The sequence below is a fragment of the Heterodontus francisci genome, chromosome 15, assembly GCF_036365525.1.
Source record: "Heterodontus francisci isolate sHetFra1 chromosome 15, sHetFra1.hap1, whole genome shotgun sequence".
Classification (NCBI taxonomy): Eukaryota; Metazoa; Chordata; class Chondrichthyes; order Heterodontiformes; family Heterodontidae; genus Heterodontus; species Heterodontus francisci.
In genome coordinates, this window is record NC_090385.1 from 50,930,610 (window position 1) to 50,954,774 (window position 24,165).

Below are 24,165 nucleotides of genomic sequence, written 5' to 3' on the forward strand. Positions count from 1 at the left end.
TGAGAAGAAACATCAACAGGATTCCTCCTCGGACTATGAGGACACTGAGGACCTACAATATGAAAGACACATGGGAGGGCAGATGACACCCAGGCTCTGCAAGCAGGGCTAGCAGTGAGGTAGGGATGTACAGAAGTGGCTTATCAGAAAAAGGCTGTTAGCTCCATAGGAACCAACATGAGCTCTGCAAGCCACATATCACCCTCGCTCACCTGCTGTGCACCAGCCCACATCTGCAGCATCCCTGTGTAAACCATTAGAGGCAGCATCTGACTGAGCCAATGTCCATGTCACTGCATCCGTGGAGACGCTCATGTGTAATGGTGGAATGGCAATGATATTATTGCATACGTTGGCTCTTCTGAAGGGCCAATGGTGCAAAGGGATGTGACATTGGCGCTACATGCTGGCACACATCATTCACACAGAGAAAAGGACACACATGTTGGTGAGGAACATTTAGTGAAAGACGTATTTACATTGTTGTGACACCCATGCATTCCCATTTGTGTCAGTGTGTTCTCTGTAAATCTCTGCAATAACTTTAATGGTCTATTTAAGTCTCATGTCCTGGAATGTGCAAATTTAAGATTATTCACCCAGGTGCGGCACTTGCTAGAAGGAATGTTACACTTGAGTGGGAGAAGAGGATCGCAACTTCACAGGACACAGCAGGGTAAGTATGTGGCAGCAAAGCGGCATGTGCTGTGGTCACTCAGCAGGTCAGGGAGCATTTGTGGAGAGAGAAGCAGAGTTAACTTTCAGGCCTGTGAACTTAGACAAGTTAACTCTGCTTCTCTCTCCACAGATGCTGCCTGACCTGCTGGATTTCTGCAGCACTTTCTGCTTTGCTGCCAGATTGACAGTTCCACTCTTCAGCAGTCAGGTAAGTATTCTTCGACAGCTGTCAGGAAACAGGTGCTGGGGCACTTAAAATAGGGCCCCAGCACCTGCTGCACAACTGTCAAAGGTTCCTCACTGCGCCGAATGTCACGCCTTTCCGTGTGTAATATTGAGGGGGAGGCTTGGCACAGTGATGCTAATGAGCCCCCGCACATAATATCACGGGGGCTCTGCGGAGGCCGCTAAATGCAGGTGTCGTGCTGAGTTCAAAGGGCACCACCACGGATGGCAGCACCCCAATAACATTCAGCCCATCATGTCCTTTGAGCATGTACAAAGTTTAACAACTAAGTTGATAAACAGCATTAGGTACACGAGCTAGGAGGAAGGACTACAGATACTAGTGATGTTTACACCAGAGCAAAGGCTACTTAGAGGTGATATCTTACAGGATATAGATAAATTGGATCCTAGAAAGATGTTTAATATTGACTCTAGCTTTAAGACAAGGAGCTACAAATTCAAGCTTAGATGAAAAAAGGTGGAAACACATTTTAAAACCTGATGAATATCTGGAATTGCTTTATCAGGGAGACAATAGAAGCCAACAATATTATACAATTTGGGAGGGTGATGGATAAGTTTTTGGGACACAGGGCTAATAATGAGTATGAAAGAGCAAAAAGTCTCTCATCTTTGAGAGCAGCCCAGTGGTTTGAAGTAGTCTTTTGCAATCCTGTAAAATTCAGTGTTCTTAAGGACATTGGGACGTACTGGAGAAAGATGAGTGTGGATTATTTAAATACATCTAGTGATACTTCATTGGCAACCATGGTCTCTAGGGCCGGAATTTTATGCCCCCTGCAGGAGTGGGCTGGAGGCGCGGGGTGCCATTCTGTTACCTTCCCCCACCCCCCCCCCCCGCCCCACCATCCCCCCTGCTGCAATTGTATGAGCAGCGGGGAGGTGACAAACGGCTTGCCCGCCCAAGGCCAATTGAGGTCCTTAAGTGGCTAATTAATTGCCTCCTGCTGCCGCTGGTATTTTACCAATGGCGGCAGGGAACTTCAGCACCTGTGGAGGCAGCCCGATAAATCTTGGTGGGCTCCCTGTGGGCCCGGGTTGAGTGGCCCCTCCTGATCGGGTACCTTGTACCCCACAGATGCCCCCTCCCCCAGCTGCACAAGCCATGTCTGCTGGAGCAGCCCCCTCCACCCTCCTGAAGGACCCCCATCTCCCTTGCCGGGGCCAGCCAATTTTCCCCGGTGAGGCCCAAAACCCCACTCACCTTTATAGAGGCTGATGTCCACGGTCCTCTTCTGGCTGGGTGCAATCCCAACAGAGGCCAACACCCCCAGCGGCGCTGCTGGGACTGAGGAGCTGCTGGCCTGCCAATCGGCCGGCAGCTCTTGAGGCAGGACTTCATGCCTCAGAGGGCTGGAAGTCCGGCCCGGGGCCAATTGAAGGCCTGGGCCATGGAAAATGATGGCATGGCTTCCAGGCCTGGCAGAGGCGGGCTCACCCCCAACCCTTTGGCTGGTGGGTGGGGCCTTTATCCTGGTATAAAATTCCAGCCTGGGAGCTTGCTTGATTGTCTTAAAGCAGCTGTCTAACCTTTTAGAGCTGGGGCCCAATACATGTCTCAAAACCCATGAATGGACTGCATGATTTTGCCTTTCTGCGAGTCTTGATACACAGAAAAATTAAATATCCCCAATGTGTAAAAATTAACTCCCATACTTGAAATTTGCAAGACCTTGGAACTCGGGTTCCGAAGAAGGGTCACTGACCCGAAACGTTAACTCTGCTTCTCTTTCCACAGATGCTGTCAGACCTGCTGAGTGGTTCCAGCATTTCTAGCTTTCTTTAGTAGTTGGCTGGAGAGGGAAAATACTCACAGTGACTGAGGTATTTACAACACTGACACTTGGAGACCCACCCTTCCCTTCTGAAAGTGCGATAAAGTGGTTAGATCCTCTTTTGTTAGAGGGGTGGGGTAAGATCTCTGTTCATTTTCTGTTTATTAAAACAGCTCAGGAAACGGCAGATGTTTGAGGAACTAAGCAACTTGCCTTTCCAACAGACAGCTCACAGTACTTGAACCAGACATTTCAGAGAAGTATATTCTGTGCCAGGTGAAGGCAGTTTGAGTGCCGAGACATCTTGCACAGTTGTTCGCTGATAACCTGGATTGACACATTGTGGGTCTAACAATTTAGGGGTGAGTGCGAGGAAAGGACTTGCTAAATTGGACTATTGTGGAGGTTAGTGGCTTGGATGTTTGGGTAAACTCGCTGGCTGACTCGTATGGCTCAGCGGATGTTCCATGTGCGGTACAGAGTTCCTTCAGTGTTGTATTCTGTTTTGTTTTTCCTGTGGTGTCACTTCAAGTCAAGTGTTTTGTGAGGTTTGTAAAGCGAGGTCCCTGCAACCTTATTGCAGTGCTGATGACCTTTTTAACTTTAAAGGGTAGAAATTCGACTCGATTGACACAGTACCTGATATTCAGTTCCATTGCTGTCAATGGAATTAAATATCAGGAACTGCATATAACAGGTGGCTGATCTGACTGCCCATTTTGTGCCACTGCCTGAGTAGTGTTTCTAACCTTAAGCTTGCTTTTGAAATTGATTTACTTAAACTTTTTTGTTTCGAGTGACACTGTTGAAATGACACAGATTCTAGTAGCTGCTGAGGATGAGCTTATCCCACAGCTGGCATAAAAGAATTTGGGGAGTACTGTTCTTGCTTAGTCCAGGGATTTTAACTACCTAATGTGATGATGATACTCCTTTAAATTACCCCTCCCCCAGTACCAAATATTGAGACTGGGGGCCAATGCTCCAGCCAGATTTAAACCGTCCCCCTCCACCCTGTACCCATGGCGAACAATGGCCACAGCTGTGGCTGAAGCCACGGGGCTCTCCCTCCGCAATGGCATCCTGGCAGCTGTGAACAATCTGATTTTTTCAAAAATTTCAAAGTGCTGATCGGGTGCCTCCAACATGAGGCACCCTCTTTCTCACTTACCTGCATCGGCAGGCTGCAGCTCTCTCTGTGCTGGGGGCCCATTAGGAGGATGGCGAGCTCACCCTCTGGCCATTAATTGGCCATTGCGACAAAAATCTTGTCTCGTGACTGTTTCCTGACACGGTGCGGGGTTGGAACCTGGAAGATGTCCTGACATCGGGTTCCCAGCCCCAAAACAAAAATCCAGCCCCTGGTTTATTTTGTTTATTACCAACTCATTCTGCTTGGACATGGTGAGTGATGATTAATTCAAAATTCATGGTCACTTTTGAGTTTCCTCGTGGTAAGTTGTATCATTCCTATGGCGTGCATTGGGTAAAATTGGTCCTCGAGCATTATTCATATTGAAGTCCGTGGAAAAGAAATTCCTGCTAGGTGCAAAATGGGCTGTCAATGCCTGTTTTCTGTTTCTGTCTAAGAGCAATTTCACCTCCCATGTGTCTGTTTTTGCTTCTAATATTTCTTTGAATATGTCCATATTGAACTTCATTTGCCCAAGTGCCAAGCCAGTCAAACTCTCTTTCTAGGATAATAAAAACAAGAAATGCTGGAAATACTCAGCAGGTCTGGCAGCATCTGTGGAGAGAGAAGCAGAGTTAATGTTTCAGGTCAGTGACCCTTCATCAGAAGGGTCTCTTTCTAGGATTTTAGTTATTTCTCAGTGTTCCGCCCAGCATGGCATCGTATGCAAACTGAATTACCTCGGACCAAGACTGCAAAGCAAAGCTATTTATCAATGCCAGGAGCAGATGGGAATACCCCACTCCAAACCTCCCCCATTTTGTCTTATTTCATATAATGGGAACTGAAGTGAATGAGACTAATTTTCCTCTTTAGTGTTTGGGTGTAGAGCGATGCCAGGGTGTCGGACATATGAGAAACTCGAATGGATAGAATTGCTGAAGATACTTGTAAGGGGAACGTGGCCAAAGTTGCAGGAAATTTTGAGTGAGATACCTGAGGATCTGTGCTGGATCCCACCCTATTTTCTCTCCAGTCATTTAACTGCAGATTTACCTTCTCCGCTGGGCTTTGGCATCAAATCTGGGATCGACACATTGAATGACTTGGGCATGTACTAGTCCCCATAACTGATTTTCTGGAGAGGAGGTAACTAATACACTTCAGTACTGGGATAATCAGTCTTGTAAACACGTTTGGTCTTGTCATGGACACAGGGAATCATTTTTTTGTGTTTGCAGGTGCTTAAGATCACTTGACAGATCATGGGTGGTGCCGCCTCAGTTTCTTGATGTGCAAGGCTGGCGGGTGAGGCTGCCCACTTATAATAGATATGTTATTAAATATTTTTCACAGTTACATACATTGCTACAGATTTGTGTGCTGGATATTATTCCTCGCTTCCTTGAGATGAAAAAAGAATAGGAGTCCGGTTGCATAGTGAGTCAGTACATTTACATTCATCTTGTGGGCTTCAGGGTCAAATCTAGGAGTGACAGTCTGCTCAATCTGCTTTCTGTGAAATGGATAAAATGAGTTTATGAACGTTTAAACCCAGTTCCTAGTATCCATGAATTCATTGCACAAAATTTATCTTGAATTCTAAATTCTCAGTTAAAGGCAATGAGAATGATTGGTAAATCAATGTTAAGCCTGGTCACAACCTGTCAGATGTGGTGTACTTTAGGAGAGTGCCCTGGAGTGACAAGTAGGAAAACCATCCCCCCCCAAACAGACTCGTACAGCAGCACCTCCGCTTTGCCATTCATGGGACAGAGGATTGATGGCACACAAGCCCATAGATAAGTTTTGTGCCTCCATACTGCGCTTGCTTTCACCTAATTTTCTCTTGACAGTTCTTCCCCACCCCTCTCCCTTGCCAGCCTTGTGAAGGGTTGAACTGCATTTTGAACCTTTCTAAAGCCAGTAAAAATATTTTCCCCATGTGACCACTTACCTCTTTTAACCTCCAGGTGGGCTGATTTTGTGGTTCACCCATTCAGCTAACTGCCTGCACAATAAAGGCCACAATAAACCCGAACTGAATCTGACAGAATCACATCAGACCTGAGCCCGACCTGGCCTGAGTCCTTCCATTTTTTCCCGCGCCGGACCCGACCCGAGCCTGACCCAACCCAAGCCAGACCCGACTACCGGAATGTTCACTTTACCTACCTTCCAATTCCGAATCCGTTTTTCACTTTTTCAGTTTGTGCAGATAAGCAACAAACACTGTAATTGGACTTGAAAAGTTGTTTAAAAAGATGAAGATTGGAGCCACGAAGTCAGTGATTGTTTGGTCACAAGTTAAACAGAAACCCATGGAGTTGTGCCCAGACAGGTTGTGCCACACTGTACCAGTATCTGTATTGCTTAAAATAAACACAGCAATTGCCCGAAGGCTCAGAAAATATAATTATATATTACCTAGACTCCTGCTTTACAGGTTGAAATACTTGCTGCAAGTTTATCCAGTGAGCAGCTGAGATGCAGAGACCAGAAAGGTCCTGAGTGACTAATTATTATAAAATGTACAGTATTTATATAAAAAATATAAAATGATCACTGTCAGGAGACCCAAAGTTTGGGTAATAAACTGATTGGAGAGTCTTTGGATTTAAAATTGAGCATGGTCTCTGTGCAGCTAAGTATCACCTAGGAATGGTCAGAATGTGATGAGTTACTAAAGTGCAAAAGAACTTACTGATCTCTAATTCCACCAACAATTCATCTGATCTTCGGCTGGAAGGGTTTGGTTGTAGATTTTGTGAAGGAATCATTTATTACTGGTGCGTGCTCCTGTTTGTCATCGTGACTGTGAAAGAAGGCAGGATATTAAATTACATGGAATCACTGCAGTGTCAGAGACATGTCAGAAAGGTGTGCTATTCCTGCTCAGTGAATCAAATCATCTTTCCACATGCTTCCAATTTAGTGAATGTGTTTTGGTCTCGGATTTATTCCCACCATCCTGCTTTTCTGCTCTTTTGTCTTCCTGAACTTCATACCCCTTCCATCAGTGAGAGGTGAGTGTGGGAAGGGATGTGTATGGGAGTTATTGTGAAAATAACAGATAAGTATGGAACATGTTTGTGTGAGATAGATTAATTTATATGAAGGGGAGAATGTAAGGGGGTCAGGGGTGGAGTTTGTCCTGTGAGCGCCACATGCAAAGATTTGGTTTGGAGCCCCTAAATTTTATTGGAGAACGCTGTTGAATGCTACTTACTTAACCTGGTGTCAGATCCATTATTTGAGCTTAGTATTTGCCAATTAATTGTTTGTTAACTTTAAAATAAGTAAAAAAAATAACAGCAATCAGATGAGGTAAAAAAAAATCAGTTGGGATAAAAAGGAAATAAACAACAGCCCAGTTGGGATCTGCTACAGCAACAGAATCGATTTAATTTGCACTTTTGTTATACACACAGCTATCTTTAGTATTTATATTCTACTGTTAATCTTTAGGGAGCTCTATCCCGTGCTCATTTTCTCAGACATTTCAACACATTAACGGCCCTCAAGGAATCACAGCTCATGCTGTGAACCAGCCTGGCAGTTCAAGAGCTTTTTCCTTAGCAGAAGGCTTTAAAAAAACAGTGCTTAACTGAAAAGTGGAACTGCTTCTCTCTGTAGAACTTTGCTCAGGTTGGGTGAGACAACGGCACACTCAAGATAAATTAAAAGGAGACCAGTAAAATTTAAAGGGTCATGCCTGATAAGAGAAAATCTGTGAGAAGAAATGTTAAAAGGGAGCAGGATATACAGAAAGAACAAAAAGGGAAGTGAAACTGCCAAATTACTAATGGATACCAAGAAAGACATTTTGTAGATGAGACCTGGTAAAATAAATAACCAAATAAAACTCCATAGGTGTGAACTCGAACCTTCTTTACCAGAAATGGGATGGAGGGAGGTGGATAGGTCATTTTTGATCAAAAATACAGGCAGCCCTTATAAACCTTTAAATCACCTGTAGGGCATGGTCTGTTAGTAGGATGTAGGTCATTTAGGTGTGTTCTTTATAGGATGTTGCCACAGGGTTCGGTCCTCGGGCCCCAACTATTTACAATCTATATAAATGACTTGGATGCAGGGATAGGAGGTACTATAGCCAAATTTACAGATGACACTAAAATAGGTGGGACAGTAAGTTGCAATAAAGAAATAAGAAATCTACAAATGGATATGGATAGATTAGATAAATGGACCAAAATTTGGCAGATGGATTTTAACGTGGATAAGGGTGAGGTCATCCATTTTGGTCAGAAGAATAGAAAGGCAAATTATTATCTAAATGGAGTGAATTTTCAGAGTGCTTCGGTGCAGAGGGATCTGGGTGTCCTCGTGCATGAATCGCAGAAAACTAGTTTGCAGGTACAGCAGATGATAAGGAAGGCAAATGGAATTTTGGCATTTATTGCTAAAGGAATAGAGTATAAAAGTAGGGAAGTGTTGCTGCAACTGTACAAGGCATTAGTGAGACCGCACCTGGAGTATTGCGTACAGTTTTGATCCCCTTACTTGAGAAAGAATGTAGTTGCATTGGAGGCAGTTCAGAGGAGGTTCACTAGATTGATTCCAGAGATGGGAGGCTTGTCTTATAAAGAGAGATTGAGCAGTTTAGACCTTTACTCTCTGGAGTTTAGAAGAATGAGAGGAGATCTAATTGAGGTATATAAGATGATTAAGGGGATTGACCAAGTAGACATAGAGAGGATGTTTCCTCTTGTGGCAATCTAGAATGAGAGGTCATAGTTTTAGGATAAGGGGGTAGCAGATTTAAAACAGAGATGAGGAGAAATTACTTCTCTCAAAAAGTCGTGAATCTGTGGAATTTACTACCCCAGAGTGCGGTGGATGCCGGGACGTTGGGTAAATTTAAGGAGGAGAAAGACAGATTTTTAATTAGAAATGGGTTGAAGGGTTTTGGAGAACGGGCAGGAAAGTGCAGTTGAGGCCGAGATGAGATCAGCCATGATCGTATTGAATGGCAGAGCAGGCTCGAGGGGCTGAATTGCCTACTCCTGCTCCTAGTTCTTATGTTCTTATTAGAGAGGCATATATTGTAAATGGGAAAAAGATACAAAATTTGTTCATCACAATGTTAAAGGAAGTGGTTATGGCTTCAGAGGGGGCAGAACAGGAACCAAGGAGAAACTAAGTGAAAGAGGATTACTGAGTGATATAGATAGCACTAATTTCAGTGACAGAGAAATTGGAGTCCAGTGCACCCCTTTTTCAGGCACAGAATGGAGCCAAAAAGCTGCAAATTTATGGTGCTGTCTTCATGCTCCAAAGTCGCCTGAAATAGGCATAGTATCTTTTAAATATGTAAAACCCATCTCCTAAACTGGATGGCCCTAAGCAGAGCAAGCTCCTTCAGCAGTTGTTATGGTTAAGTAGTAGCCACCAGCAAAATAATAAGCTATTATTTTCCTCCTGGCTTCTCAGCATTCCTGAAGGTGTCTACTCACTCAAAATCCGCACCCCCTCCCCCCAGCCATTGTCCTTCCTCCTTCTCCCAGGATTTACATAGAATCATAGAATGGTTACAGCACAGAAGGTGGTCATTCAGCCAATTGTGTCCATGCCAGCCTTTCCCTGTAGCCCAGCAATTTCCCTTTTGAAAGCCACAATTGAACTTGCCTCCACCACACTCACATTCGAGATCCTAACCACATGCTATGTAAAAAGGTTTTTCTCATGTCGCCACTGCATCTCTTGTTAATCACCTTAGATCAGTGTTGTCTTGTTGTAGATCCTTCCACCAACAGGGTGGTGGATTCCTCATCATTTTGAGCACCTCTATCAAATCTCCTCTCAACTTCTCTTCTCTAAGGAGAACAACCCCAGTTCTCCATCTGTCCTTGTAACTGAAGTCTCTCATCCTTGGAACCATTGTTGTAAACCTTTTCTGCACCCTCTCTAGAATCTTCACATCCTTCCTAAATTGGACATAATACTCCAGTTGAGACCAAACCAGTATTTATAAAAGTTCATCACAATTTCCTTGCTTTTGAACTCAAAGCCTCTCTTTATAAAGTCCAGGATCACATATGCCTTTTAAACCACTTTCTCAAAATGCTGTGCCACCTTCAATGATTTGTGCACATATAACCCCAGGTCTTTCTGTTCCTGCACCCCCTTTAGGATTCTACCCATTAGTTTATATTCCCTCTCCTTATTCTTCTTACCAAAATGTATCACTTCACACTTCTCTGCGTTAAATTTCATCTTCCATGTGTCCACCCATTCCACCAGCGTGTCTATGTCCTCTTGAAGTTTATCACTTTCGTCCTCACAGTTTACATTACTCTTGAAGGTCACTGCCAGAAAGGAAATTAATCCCCTTGAAATGGACAAGCTGCCTCTGGTGACAGAGACAGGCACCAGTAGCTTAAGCCAAAGTATTGAAATCAGACCCGATGCCCAATTTAGGGCAAGCCTCAGAACGTGCGGTTCAGGTGTGCCTTGTTTGCGCGCTGTGGTTCTGTGCCCAAAAACGGGCCATAACCAAGTTTTAGCCCAGTAAATAGGTCAGGGAAGTGGATGAGGTATCACTGGATCTGAAGAGTGAATTAATGCAACAAGGAATATAGAATGGTACAAACAGGTACAAATTCAGCAGGGACAAGTGCTGTAATAAATACAGATATTGGATGGATTAAGGCGAGTAAAAGAATCTGGAAAGATAAGGAAGTCTGCAAACAACTCAGGAGGTTTGAGATAGCAGGCACCAACCCCTCATGAATAAAAAAAAACAATTCATAGAGAAAGCGGCACCTAGGAAACCAAAATATAACAGGGGCAAACTTGCATTTATTCAATGCCTTTATTGTGTAAAACATCCCAAGACGCATTATAACTGACGAGCGTTATTAAACAAAATTTGACATTGAACCACATAAGGAGATATTAGGTTTTAAGAAGCTTTTTAAAGGAGGAGAGGTAGAGAGATGTTTAGGGAGGGAATTCCAGAGCTTGGGCCTAGGCAGCTGAAGGAATAGCCACCAATGAAGAAAATTGGGGGTGCACAAGAGGCCAAAATTGTAGGAGCGCAAGGATCTCCGAGGGTTGTAGGGCTGGAGGAAGTTACAGAGATAGGGAGAGGCGAGGCCATGGAGGGATTTGAAAACAAGGATGAGAATTTTAAAATCAAGGTGTTGCTGGACTGGGTTCAATGTAGGTTAGTGAGCAAAGAGATGATGAGTGAACTGGCCTCTGAAAGAAACAGTGTTTGCATTGGACTCTGCATAGGGAGGAGGCCACTTGTGAATCATAAGGACTATTCTCTAAATAGCACTTTTTGATTTTGAACTTCCATCTGAGCAGGCAAACAGCACATTAGTTACACAAGTCTTTCGAAGCTTAGCATTTCAGCCAATGTAGCTCTCCCTCACTACTGCCCTAGACTGTCAGCTTTGATTACATACTTAAGTCTTGGAGTGAGGCTTGAATTCTAACCTCATGACTCAGAGAGGAGAGCACTAAAAAATCAGTTAAGTTGGCCTGACAAGGCCAATGTCCACATCTACCTGTGCATTCCCTGTAATTTTCCATAGTAGTGCACCTTGGAAGCTGATAGCTGAGGCTGTGTGCCAGGAAAACACATTCAGAAAACTGGACTCTGAAAAATTAGAAAATGCAGCCAATAAAATGATAAAAATGGAAGCAGGGTGGGTGCCCTCAGGATACCCCACAAAAATGAAGCTTGTGGCTTTGCATTCCCCATCATTAACTTCTAAATCTGTCACCTCAGCAAAACACTTAGGCTGGAATTTTACACCCTTCCTCCCCCGCACTCCGGGGGAGCTGGTGGGGGGAGTGTAAAATTGAGTGGGAGGCAGGGGGAGGGTGCCATTCCTGACCCCCTCCCACCCCCCGTTGCAAATTTATGCGGGGCAGCAGCAGTCAGAAACCGCCCACCCGGCCCAGGCCAATCAAGGCCCTTAAGTGGCCAATTAAGTGGCACCTAAGGGTTTCCACCTGCCACCGCGGGCTGAAGCCTCAAAAAGCCCGCTTGGTAAAACCAGGCGGCCTTCTTGCAGCCTGGGAGGGGCCCTCCTGATCGGGCACCCTGTGCCCCACGGAGGGCCACCCTCGAAGCCCCAAGCGCTCCCAATGCATAACACTCACCCCACCCCCACTAAGCGAACCTCCCCCCCACCTTGCTTCGTCGGGGCCTGACCAAGTGTGCCCGGCGAGGCCCTAAAAACTTACCTTAATTCCAGGTCATCCTTCCTCTTTTCCGATGGCTGGGTGTAGTCCCAGCAGTGGTCACCGCTTCCGGTGGCATTGCTGGGACTAAGAGCTGCCAGCCCGCTTATTGGCTGGCAGCTCCATTAGGCGGGACTTCCTGCCTCAAGGAGGTGGAAGTCCCGTCCAAGACCAGTTAAAGGCCTGGGGAGCATAAAATCCCAGTCTATCGCCCCAGGCTTGGAGGAGGCGGGCTCACCACCGACTTTTCGGCCAGTGGATGGGCCCTCCCGCTCAGCAAAAAATTCCGGCCTTAATTTCTTTCCCCGTAATGCAACTGATAGAATGTTGGGCGTAGCTTCAGCTTAGGTTATGACAAGCTTGTGTACCTTGGTATTTTCAATCTAACTACTTGTTTTGCATGTCTGTACGTTTTGCATATTTTAGAGGTGTCCGCTTTTGTTAGTTTTGTAGCTTGCTATTGTCTGCACTTGGCTGTCTTCATTCTTTGCAACTAAACATGGATCAGTTGGGGAGCTTTGCAGCGTCTGTAGGCCTTCAAAGAGCAGTAGGTAGATGCTTTATTGCTTGGTGACATTGATTACCTGCTCTTGGTGGAGACTCAGTACTTGAGTAGCAATTGACTGTGGTATGTCTTGACATGGGAGCTTGGCGCTTTAATTGTCCTGCTGATTTATACAGTGCACCAATGGTTACTCACATTACTGTCTATATCAGGGATCAAAGATGTTACAATACAAAACGTCCAATCAAAGTTGGCATAGTAATTGAAGCTTTGCAGTGAATTTCTCTGTCGGAGTGTGGAGTGAGCGAAATCTGTATTTGAACTCCAGCCACATTCCTTAAATACTCCATCACAGTCTGTTTAATGTCTTAATTTCTGGATTTAGGTTGATCTACATTTATTTATTTATTTTTAACTTCAGCTGGATCAAACTTGGAGCAGGAGAGCAAGAGGACTGCCCACTTCAAATCATCATGGCAACAAAATGTAAATGTGTTCGGCTCCTCGTCCAGACCACCCTGTGTAGAGGAATTGCATCAAGAGGCCCAGCTCAACCTTCAATCTCTGCTCCAAGGTATGGACGGGCTTCTGAAATTTAATAGCATGACTTGTGATTGAAAAAGTCAAATCAATCAGTTAAATATAGATTGGTTGTGCCATTTTTAATTAGGAGAAGCGAGAGAACATATTGTCAACAGCAGCAGCCAAGTCTTTGTTTTTTCCATTGTTGTCACCTCCTCTCCTGAAGGTGCTGACACTTGCATGTGCTGGCAACCTTCCCTACCTCACCAAAGAGACCCTATGCCTCTGCTCTCCCTCTGCTCCATGCTCTGCTCTCTCCATGCTCCTGCTCTCTCTGTGCTCTGCTCCCACCGTGCTTCAACTCTCCTCCCTCCGCTCCCTTAGTGCATTCTTAATACCCTGCTCTCTCCGTGTTCCTGTTCTGTCTGTGCTCTTGCTTTCTCAGTTAACATTGATGTGCAGCAGTAGGGCAACAGAATCACAGAGGGTAAATCCTTGCCATCATTTTAACTGCTGGTTTCTGCCAGGTGATTGGCTGCTGGGGGGTTAAAATCCGAGTCTTAGAATCAAGGCTCATACATGAAGAATGTCCACTTAGATGAGGTGTCAAAGGGCAATTGAGACTTTGTAAACAGCAAGAGTCAGACCACTTGGAAATAAAGGAAGGAAATTATACCACGTTCTGTGAGTCAATATCAGAAAGGGTGGCATCATACAAGAACATTATTACTTGTTCACTTATCTTGATTTCAAACCTCATTTTCAATCTATGAGTGTTGCTGAACATTTTACTTCCTCTTTGTGGATACACGTAAGTCATATGGTTATTCCCACGCAATGTTTACTGCAGTTGTTGTGTATTAACCCTTCCTGCACTTATTGCAACTTTGCATCTGGGTTTTTACATCCAATTTTCTCCCCCCTCTCTCCTGAAGACCCTAAATTACACTAAGCCTATGAATCCACAAACATTGGCAATTATTTGATACCTCTTTCAAGTGTGCACTCTTCATGTCTGAGCTAAGCGGTGCGTGTCTGTTAATTATCACTAAAACAGTTTATCTGGTCATTATCTCATTGCAGTTTGAGGGATCTTGCTACATGCAGATTGGTTGCTGTGTTGCCTACATTACAGTGGTAGTTATTGCATCAGCATCCTGTTGTAAAAGCTCCCAGTTGCAAACACATAGATGTAGACAACAGCATTGCAGGATTAATCACTTGTACAGTTCTGGTCTCCATATTATAGGAAGGATATCGAGGCACTGGAGAAATTGCAAAACAGATTTACAAGGATGATACCAGAATTGAGAGGGTATAACTATCAAGAGAGGTTGAACAGGCTGGGGATCATTACTCAGAAAAAGAAGACTGAAAGATGACCTTATAGAAATCTTTAAAATTATGAATGGGTTTGATAAGCTAGGAATAGAGAAGATGGCTGGAATTTTACAGGCCCCCCCAAATGAACGGGCTGGTGGCAGATGTGTAAAATTGGGTGGGAGACGTTGGGTGGGGGGACCATTCCCGACACCTTCCTGTCCCCGCTGCAATTTTACACAGGACGGTGGCGATAAATGGCCCGCCTGCCCCAGGCCAATCAAGGCCTTTAAGTGGCCAATTAACTGTCAATTAAGGGCCTCCTCCTGCCACTGTTGGTATTTTACCCACGGCAAAGGCCTCCTCCTGCCACTGTTGGTATTTTACCCACGGCAAAGGCCCCAAGAACACCGCCAGGTAAAACCTGGCGGCCTTCTTGCAGGCTGGATGGGGCCCTCCTGATTGGGTCCCATGGAGGGCCACCCCTGAAGCCCCAACCACTCCTACCTCACAACACTCACCCCCCCCAACTCCCCTTGCCTCGCCGTGGCCCAGCTGATTTTCCCCGGCAAGGCCCCAAAAACATACTGTTCTTCCGGGGCTGTCCTTCACCCTGCTTGTGATGGCTGGGTGTAGTCCCAGCAATGCCACTGCTCCCGCTAATGCTGCTGAGACTAAGAGCTGCTGGCCCGCTGATTGACCAGCAGCTCCAAGGCCAGTTAAGGGCCTGGGGAGCGAAAAATCCCAGTCTGCCTCCCCAGGCCCGACTGTGAACAATCTGCTTTAACCTCAGTGAGTGAGAGAGTAGGGTGAAGATGTAAAGGGATACAGTCTGTATTACAGTTTGCTGACTGCGAGGGTTAAAAATGTCCAACAGTGAATGGGATGGGGATTGGGCTTCAGGAGGAATATAGCCAATAACACAGAGTTCTGAATTAGAGGAAATTGAGAGTCTAAGAATGCAAGGGAGCTGGAGTAGCATCACTAAGGTCCATTTATGCCAACATAGTAAACTGACAAACAGCTTCAAAAAAGCTGACTGTGACAAACAGCTCAATATAGATCTATGACATTTGAAGACAAGGCGTTAGGAAGTGCAATACATCACAGGTTCGGCATTAACCAATATTGCAGGTATACGTGACATTCCATTGCTTTTATTATGATGCACAAAGGCACTTTTAGCAGCAGTGGTGATTTAGAAGTTATTAATGGAGTTATGAGTTTTGAAGGTAAGAGATTATATTTTATGTGGTTATGTCCCCTCCAAGACATTCAATATTTGCCACCTGGTTTTATACATTTATCAGCATTTTGAAGCCAATGACTGTAAATTATACTCTAATTGTCAAATTAAGCTCCACACAGAGCTCAGATCAACCCCACACATTTTGTTTCTAACTGTGGCAATTCCACAAGTACAGTGACAGGAATTAACAAATAAAGCCAAGCAATGCATTTACACCAGGAAACAGCCACTTTATCTGCCCCAATGAACAACAGCAACTAATATTTAAATTTTTTAAATATTTATTTATTTAGAGATACAGCACTGAAACAGGCCCTTCGGCCCACCGAGTCTGTGCCGACCATCAACCACCCATTTTATACTAATCCTACACTAATCCCATATTCCTACCACATGCCCACTTGTCCCTATATTTCCCTACCACCTACCTATACTAGGGGCAATTTATAATGGCTAATTTACCTACCAACCTGCAAGTCTTTTGGCTGTGGGAGGAAACTGGAGCACCCGGAGAAAACAATATTGAAGAAACGTAATCTTCATTCAGACAAGATTCAGACATAGAACCAAATAAAAAGCTTTTAAAAGTTGCATTTTAGTAGCTTGTTTAATATATATAGGGCAGAGTTTCTCTCAGTAGATGCTGCAAGGGAACATTTTGTGCCGAGCGCAGTGGATCTATCTTCCTTCAGCCAGGCCAAAATTGCTCGCTATTTTCCTATTGGCCTTCATTATAATGCAGTAGGTGGACATCAGGCACTTGTGGAAGCACAGAATAAGTAGGAGGCTGACAGGGAAAGAAAATCCAAGTGCTATTCTAACCTAAACAACAGGAGGCTCATTCAAGAGGCTGGTGCATTAGGGGGCCCAAACAAGAAGATGTTTTGGATCTTTGGATTTTTGTAACCTTGAAGTTTGTGGAAGCAGGTTTTTGAAACCAAAAGTTCCCACATCTTGTAGAGCATTTAAATGTATCGCTGCCTGAAGTACTTAGGGTTGCAAATACTCCTGGAAGTTTCATTATATCACCCCCTGCCCACTTGATTAGTACCCCATCCACTACCTTAAACATTCACTCCCTTCACCACTGACGCACAGTGACAGCAGTGTGTACCATCTACAAGATGCACTGCAGCAACTCACCAAGGCTCCTTCAACATCACCTTCCAAATCCTCGTCCTCTACCACCTAGAAGGGCAAGGGGAGCAGATGCATGGGAACACCACCATTCGAGCAAGTTCCCCTGGAAGCCACACACGGGCTTGACTTGGAACTATATCACCGTTCCTTCACTGTCGCTGGGTCAAAATCCTGGAACTTTTTCCTAACAGCACTGTTGGTGTACCTACACCCCAATGACTGCAGTGCTTCAAGAAGGCAGCTCACCACCACCTTCCCAAGGACAATTAGGATGGGTAATAAATGCTGGCCTAGCCAGCGACACCCATATCCCGTGAACAAATAATAAAATAACTTACCCTGCCCTCCCCATGCTCCCGCTATCGGTCACCTAACACATCCATTCTTACAGCGTAGCGCCTGCCTGTGTCAATTGGTAAGCCAGTTGGATGATTCTTAGCTGTCAATCAAAACAACCTTTATTCCCATCTTCAATATTTTTAATAACTAATCAATGAGAGTATTCAGAAAAATGAAATAAAAAACATTTTTAATGTACCCAATGTTTTTCTCCTGAGTTGCTCACGGCAGCAATCTGAACAAAGAACAAAGATAATTACAGCACAGGAACAGGCCCTTCGGCCCTCCAAGCCTGCGGCGATCCAGATCCTCTCTCTAAACATGTCGCCTATTTTCTAAGGTTCTGTATCTCTTTTCTTCCTGCCCATTCATGTATCTGTCTAGATACATCTTAAAAGACTCTATCGTGCCCGCGTCTACCACCTCCGCTGGCAACGCGTTCCAGGTGCCCACCACCCTCTGCGTAAAGAACTTTCCACGCATATCCCCCCTAAACATTTCCCCTTTCACTTTGAACTCGTGTCCTCTAGTAATTGAAACCCCCACTCTGGGAAAAAGCCTCTTGCTGTCCACCCTGTCTATACCTCTCATGATTTTGTACACCTCAATCAGGTCCCCCCTCAACCTCCGTCTTTCTAATGAAAATAATCCTAATCTACTCAACCTCTCTTCATAGCTAGTCTGGAGATTAATCTGCAATTCCTGGAGACTGCAGGACAATTCTGGAGGGTTGGCTACCCCCAGCTTGTCATAGATTCTTTAAATGTCTTTCTGCTGGAGCTTTGACTTGAATGTATCTGCTCTTCTTGCTTTTCATGTTCCCATCCTCATTTACTGTTTCCCTCGTTCTCTGGAAGGTGTTGAAGTCAATGAAAAGGAGAATCAAGCAAGTGTAAAATGGGCGCCCAATTATCAATTGCCCTTTGTAGGCCACTGCCCAAGATGAACATCACCCCAACCTTCACTAGTCTGTCTTTTAAAAGAAAGGAATTAAAAATAGAGCTTACATTTATATAGTCTCATGTCTTCACTACATTCCAAAGTGTAACTTAGCCAATGAAGTACACTTTGAAGTGTAGTCATGTTCTAATGTAGGAAAATGTGGCAGCCAGTGTCCATACAGCAAGGTTCCATAAACATCAATGAAACAAGTGACCAAGTAATTGGTTAATCTTTATGACAAGAAACACCTAAATGACAGCTCTGGAAGCAGAAGCAACAGGTTTTTAAGGGGGCAGTCTATTTCTGACCTGCACTGCACTACTACAGGAAATCTATGTGCAGAAACCTTCAACATTCATTTACCTGTAATTTTCATTGCTGCACTCTCTTCAAGGACAGTAAATGCATCCACCTGAAAAGCAATATAGGACATTTCAGGAGCAGTGCTATCCAGCAGGAGCAGAGATGGGTAAGAGGCGCAGGGAAGAACTAAAATGTTCCTATTTTTCTGATGCTATTTGGGACCATCAAAATCCATCCTTATAACTTCTTCAGTAACAAACACAAAATAAACACCCATAACTGGGACACTCAGAAACCAACAGCTTATTTTTTTGTCTTGCTAAGTCCTCCGCCATCAACATTCTGGGTTTAGCACTGACCTGAAGCTAAACTAGACCAGCCATATCAACACCATAGCCACAAGAACAGGGGTTGGGCACTCTATAAAAAGTGCTTCACCCCCTCAACCTTCAAAGCCTCTCTGTTCAGGTCAGCAATGTGTTGGAATGCTCACTATTTGCCTGGATGGGTGCAGTCGTAACAACAACACTCAAGAAACTAGGAGATGCTAATCATCTCCCTCTCTCTGCTAAATTGATGACTAGTTTAGCAGTTGTCAGCGGTAGCTAATTTGTGATTCCAGCCACTGAAATTCACAAAACCAACCTGTGGAGCTCGGTGCAACTTTTTCATTGGTTTTCAAGTTTTTAAAAAAAGTTAATTAGAACTTGAAGAAACATTGTTTGAGCCATTTAACATAGGAATATTATTTAACACAGAGTATTAAGGAAGGTGGAGTGATTTTGAGAGATGGGTGTACTTACATAATATCTGCAAATGGGGATTGGCCCGCTGCTGGAGACTGCTGGAGCGTATAAGGTTTTGTTTGCTCGTTTTGTGAGCTATTGTCTCCTAACTCCATCATTGCTAAGCAACCAGCCTTCTTGAGTGTGCCATTTGCATTGTCACTTAGATAACTAGCAACCTTTAGACAGTCAGAAATGAAATGGTTATTGAGCCACCAATTGGAGAGACTGGGATTCAGAAAGACTGACTCTTAAACTTTGAATTGTTTGGAATCTCAAATAATAACAGTCTTTTCCAGCCTGTCCCCACCCCAGTCCCTCCCCATTTAACTCTGACATGTTAAAATGTGCCTCTTTCTTTCAGAAGAGTTTGGTGAGCCAACAATACAGAACGAAGTGACTGCAAATACATTTGGACACAAACCATTTCTCAGCAGGGAGGCCACTTCTGACAACTGTCCCAGAAAGGGGGAGAAGCGGATGGAATTTGTATTGATGGTAAGCAGTCCTTAATGTACTATGTGGTGTGCTACCGAGAATGTAAGATACAGCACCCCTCATTGAAGCTGCAAGTGTTTTACGTATGATGATGCTGTTGGAGTAACTCAGTTTCTAGCTAACAGAAGAAAATCAGGCTAATTACTGTCCAATGATACCTTCATTGTGGGCTGGATTTTATGGGACCCCCGAAACAGGGTCGGAGGCAGGGGCGGGTCATAGAATCTTGGCGGGGGCAAGGGCCCGTAAATCCAGGTGCCCACCTGCGGACTTTGTGGGGGTCCCTCCTTTGTGAGCAATCTTAGGCCTGGACCTCTGTCAGCAAAATCTAGAACTTCATTGACCCCCTTTCCCCTGGACTTCACACCCATCCCCACACCCTCCCTTGCCAGGCCTTCAGGACTGGCACCGGCGACCCCACCTCACTTATCTGAGGTCCAGGATTCCAGCGCTGGGCCTGGGTCCAAGGCCTCTGCAGTACCAGCAGTAACCACTGCTCCTAGTGGCGCTGCCGATACGATTGAGCTGCCGACCCTGTGATTGGCTGGAAGCTCTTGGAGACAGGATCCCCATGTTTAAATGGACAAAGATCCCAGCACCTGAAATTCCGCCTCTGGAACAATGGAGGATCTTGCTGGGGGAGGGCACGCTTTTTGGCCCGATGCCAGGAACTCCACCAGCATCACAAAATCCAGGTGTGTGTGTGTGTGTGTGTGTGTACACACGCGCTTGTGGATGTTTCTGAGGACAGGATGGTGCTTAGTTTTGATGTTTCCTACAAATAAATATTCTGCTGACAGTCACTGTCTGAACTCCATGACAAATGCCACCGGGGTGGGATACGAAAGGTGCTTCATGCTTGTGGGGCCACACCCAGAAAAACACCAACTTCAACTTAGGGGAGAGGAAAAAAATTCAGAGAAGAAAGAGAACATTATGGAAATAAAGAGAAATCTGGTGTGTATCAGAGTGCTAGACTCAGTGTATATGAAGGGTGCTAGTCCCAGTATATATGATGAGTGCTTATCTCAATGTATATGGTGATGCTAGTCTCAGTGTATATGATGGGTGCTTGTCTCAGTGCTTATGATGGGTGCTGGTCTGAGTGTGTATGATAGGTGCTGGTCTGAGTGTGTATGATGGGCGCTAGCCTCAATGTGATGATGTGTGTTAGTCTGAGTGTGCATAATGGGTGCCAAACTGAGTGTATTGTTACGACCAGGTGAGAAAGATGCCAGCGGTCTTTTACCATCTTCACGTGGTCTTGTAACAGGGCTTAATTTTAAACACACTGTGTTTTGAGCTCCCCCTTTGGTGAATCCTTGTTCACAGCTTTCCAATTATAAGGCAAAGAAATGAACACACCAGGTTTTCTTAGTTTTAAAGAAGAAAAGTGAAATTTATTAAACCTTAAACTCTAATACAGTTAATGCCTACAGATACACGCCGCGCCCCATGCTAGCATGCATACACGATACGCTCATGCAAATAGAGACAGAAAAGAGAAGAAAAATAAAATGGAGTGGTTTGAGGCAATCTCTGAAGAGGGTGTTTTTACAGTGCTTCGAACTTGCTGTAGGGTCCTTGATTGTAGGTAATCCTGCTTTTCTTTGGGGCCCACTATTCTTCTTAAACCTTGTTCACTGTAGGAGACTTTTCTCTCTTGGGGTTCATATGTCTTCAATGGTTTCCGAAGCTGGTGAGAGCAAGATAAGAGCAGACAGGAGAGAGGTCTTTTCCAGTCCAGAAGCAAACTGCTTTCTGTTTTCAAATTCCTTGTTGGAAGTTCAAATTCAAAAAACTCCCAACAGTCAGTTAGTCATGTGCCCCAAATAAGTCCAACCACGTCTGTTTGTGTATTCGGCCATCTTACCAGTTAACCTGGAATGCTAGCCTTTCCACCTTCAACGTCTGGTGATAAAAAGTCCATTGTGGATTAAATTGGAGCAGGGAATAGCACCTTTGTCCTTTGAAGTACTGTCTGTTGATAGGCTAATATCTCTCTCCAGCCAAAGTCTCCAATTGTTTTTTAAAGCAAGTTCGTTCTTCACCAACAATAGTCCAAAATCACTGTTCATGTGGCGAAAATAATTTTCCTCATTCTTTGCAGGTGGAGGGCTTGCCTGATATTATATGATGGGTGCTGGTCTGAGTGTAAATGATGGGTGCCAGTCTGAGTGTGTATACTGGGTGCTTGCCTCAGTGTATATGATGGATGCTAGTCAGAGTGTAATGCTGGGTGCTAGTCTGAGTGTGTATAATGGTTGCTAGTCTCAGTGTATATGATGGATGCTGGTCTGATTGTGTATGATGACTGCTTGCCTCAGAGTATATGATGGCTGCTGGTCTGAGTGTATATGATGGGTGCTAGTTTGCGTGTGTATAATGGGTGCTTGTCTCAGTGTATACGATGGCTGCTGTTCTCAGTGTATATGATGGGTGCTGGTCTGAGTATATATGATGGGTGCTTGTCTCAGTGTATATAATGGGCGCTGGTCTGAGTGTATATGATGGGTGCTTGTCTCAGTGTATATGATGGGTGCTGGTCTGAGTGTATATGATGGGTACTGTTCTGAGTGTGTATAATGGCTGCTAGTCTGAGTATACATGATGCCTACTTGTCTCAGTGTATATGATTATATCGCAGAGTGCTACTCATGGCAAAACCATAAATTTGTGTGTAAAGAAGTTGTATTCTATTTCACTATGAATAGCAATGGAAATGTTTTTATGTTTAGTGAGACAACGTAGCAGAGATTGTTGGTGATGTTTCTTTTCAGCCCTCTAATATCCCTCTTATTCTGCTCTCCTCTGGCCATTCAAGGTTTCAGCACTGGCCTGGGGCTGGGCAGCTAACCTGCTTCCAAAGTCTGCAAGTGCTGCTTTGAGCCAGTGCCCAGCTTGGTGAAGTTTCTTTCATTCTTTCATGGGATGTGGGTGCTGCTGGCAAGGCCAGCATTTGTTGCCCATCCCTGAGTGGCTGGCTAAGCCATTTCAGAGGGCAGTTAAAATTTAACCACGTTGCTGTGGATCTGGAGTCATATGCAGGCCAGACCAGGTAAGGATGGCAGATTTCCTTCCCTAAAGGACATTAACGAACCAGATGGGTTTGTACAACAATTGATGATAGTTTCATGACACCATTACTGAGACTAGGGCCGGAATTTTATGTCACTCCAAAAGAGCGTGCTTGTGGGGTGGGTGGGGGGGGAGTGTAAAATGAAGTGGTTGGCTGGGGGGGCCCTTCCCGACCCGCACCCCGCACCAGCCTCTGCTGCCAATTTACGCAGGGCAGCGGTGGCTAGAAACGGCCCGCCTGTCTCAGGCCAATCAAGGCCCTTAAATGACCACTTAAGGGCCTTCACCTGCCACCATGGGGATTTTACAGTTGGTTGGCGGGCGGCTGAGGCCTCAGAAAAGCCACCTGATAAAACAAGGTGGCCTTCTGACAGCCTGGGGGGGACCCTCCTGATCGGGCACCCTGTGCCCGACGGAGGGCCATCCCGAAGCCCCAAATGTGCCCCCTGACCCCCCACCCCACCGACCCCGGCCCTCCCCTGACTGACGCCCCCCCCTTGTCTTACTGGGGTCCAACCGATTGCTGCTGGCGAGGCCCCAAAAACTTACCAGTTTTCCTGTGCTCTCCGTCGTCTTCATCCTTAAGCTGGGTTGCAGTCTCAGCAGTGGCTATCGCTCCCATAAGACCAATTAAGGGCCTGGGGACCGTAAAATCCGGTCTGCATCCCCAGGCCCCACGGAGGCGTGATCGCCACTGACTTTTCGGTCGGTGGACAGCTCCCACTCGCCTACCATAAAATCCAGCCCTAGCTTTCAATTCCAGATATTGTTTTTAATTAATTAACTTAATTAAGTTTAAATTTCACCAGTTGTCATGGTGGAATTTGAACCTGTGTCCCCAGGGCATTAGCCTCTGAATTGTTTATCTAGTGATATTACCACTATACCACCGCCTCCCCCAATTTAAAACCTGTGCTGACATAGCTGAGCAGAGCTAGGGTTGCAATTGAGTTACTACAATTGCCATCAGTATTTTTGGGATATGGAAAGCAAAAAAAATGTTAACCAATGTTTCTTATATCTGTTGCTCTCAAATCGCTGCTTATGTGTGGGTGCATGGCTATTGGCTGAGGACAGGATTGGGATTGTGATGCCTTCACATTATGTGACAATCTCTGTCAGGACCCAATTTTCCTTCTGAGTGACTACAGATGACGTCAGAGTTAGGGTGACGACCCAGCCAGTATTGAATTCGAAAATTTGGTTTCACCAGGAAGTTTTGATTATTCAAAACTGGAGAGCAATACTACTGTTTTTAATTACTGTCTTTTAATGTTAGGCCATGTACACAGACAGACTGAAACCTTTCCCTGTTTTATGCATTCCTGTTCAAGGCATTTTCCCATTGGAAACACAATTCATGCATTTTTCCATTTTATACATGAATCACTTGAATCATTTTTCTGTTTCAAATTTTAAGTACACGCTCA

General features: G+C 44.9%; 1 protein-coding gene across 4 annotated transcripts in view; it reads left to right on the top strand.

The window, feature by feature from the left end:
• The window catches only part of nhsl2 (NHS-like 2), a 367,839-nt gene that overhangs the window by 312,317 nt on the left and 31,357 nt on the right, over window positions 1-24,165 (top strand). For 2 of the 4 annotated variants that reach the window (XM_068047526.1, XM_068047528.1), the window contains exons 2-3: window positions 12,981-13,133; window positions 19,524-19,657. In XM_068047526.1, coding sequence (XP_067903627.1) covers window positions 12,981-13,133; window positions 19,524-19,657 — 287 coding nt within the window. Of the gene's footprint in view, window positions 1-12,980; window positions 13,134-19,523; window positions 19,658-24,165 lie in introns of those variants that run through there. The other 2 variants (XM_068047527.1, XM_068047530.1) reach the window with 2 other exon arrangements.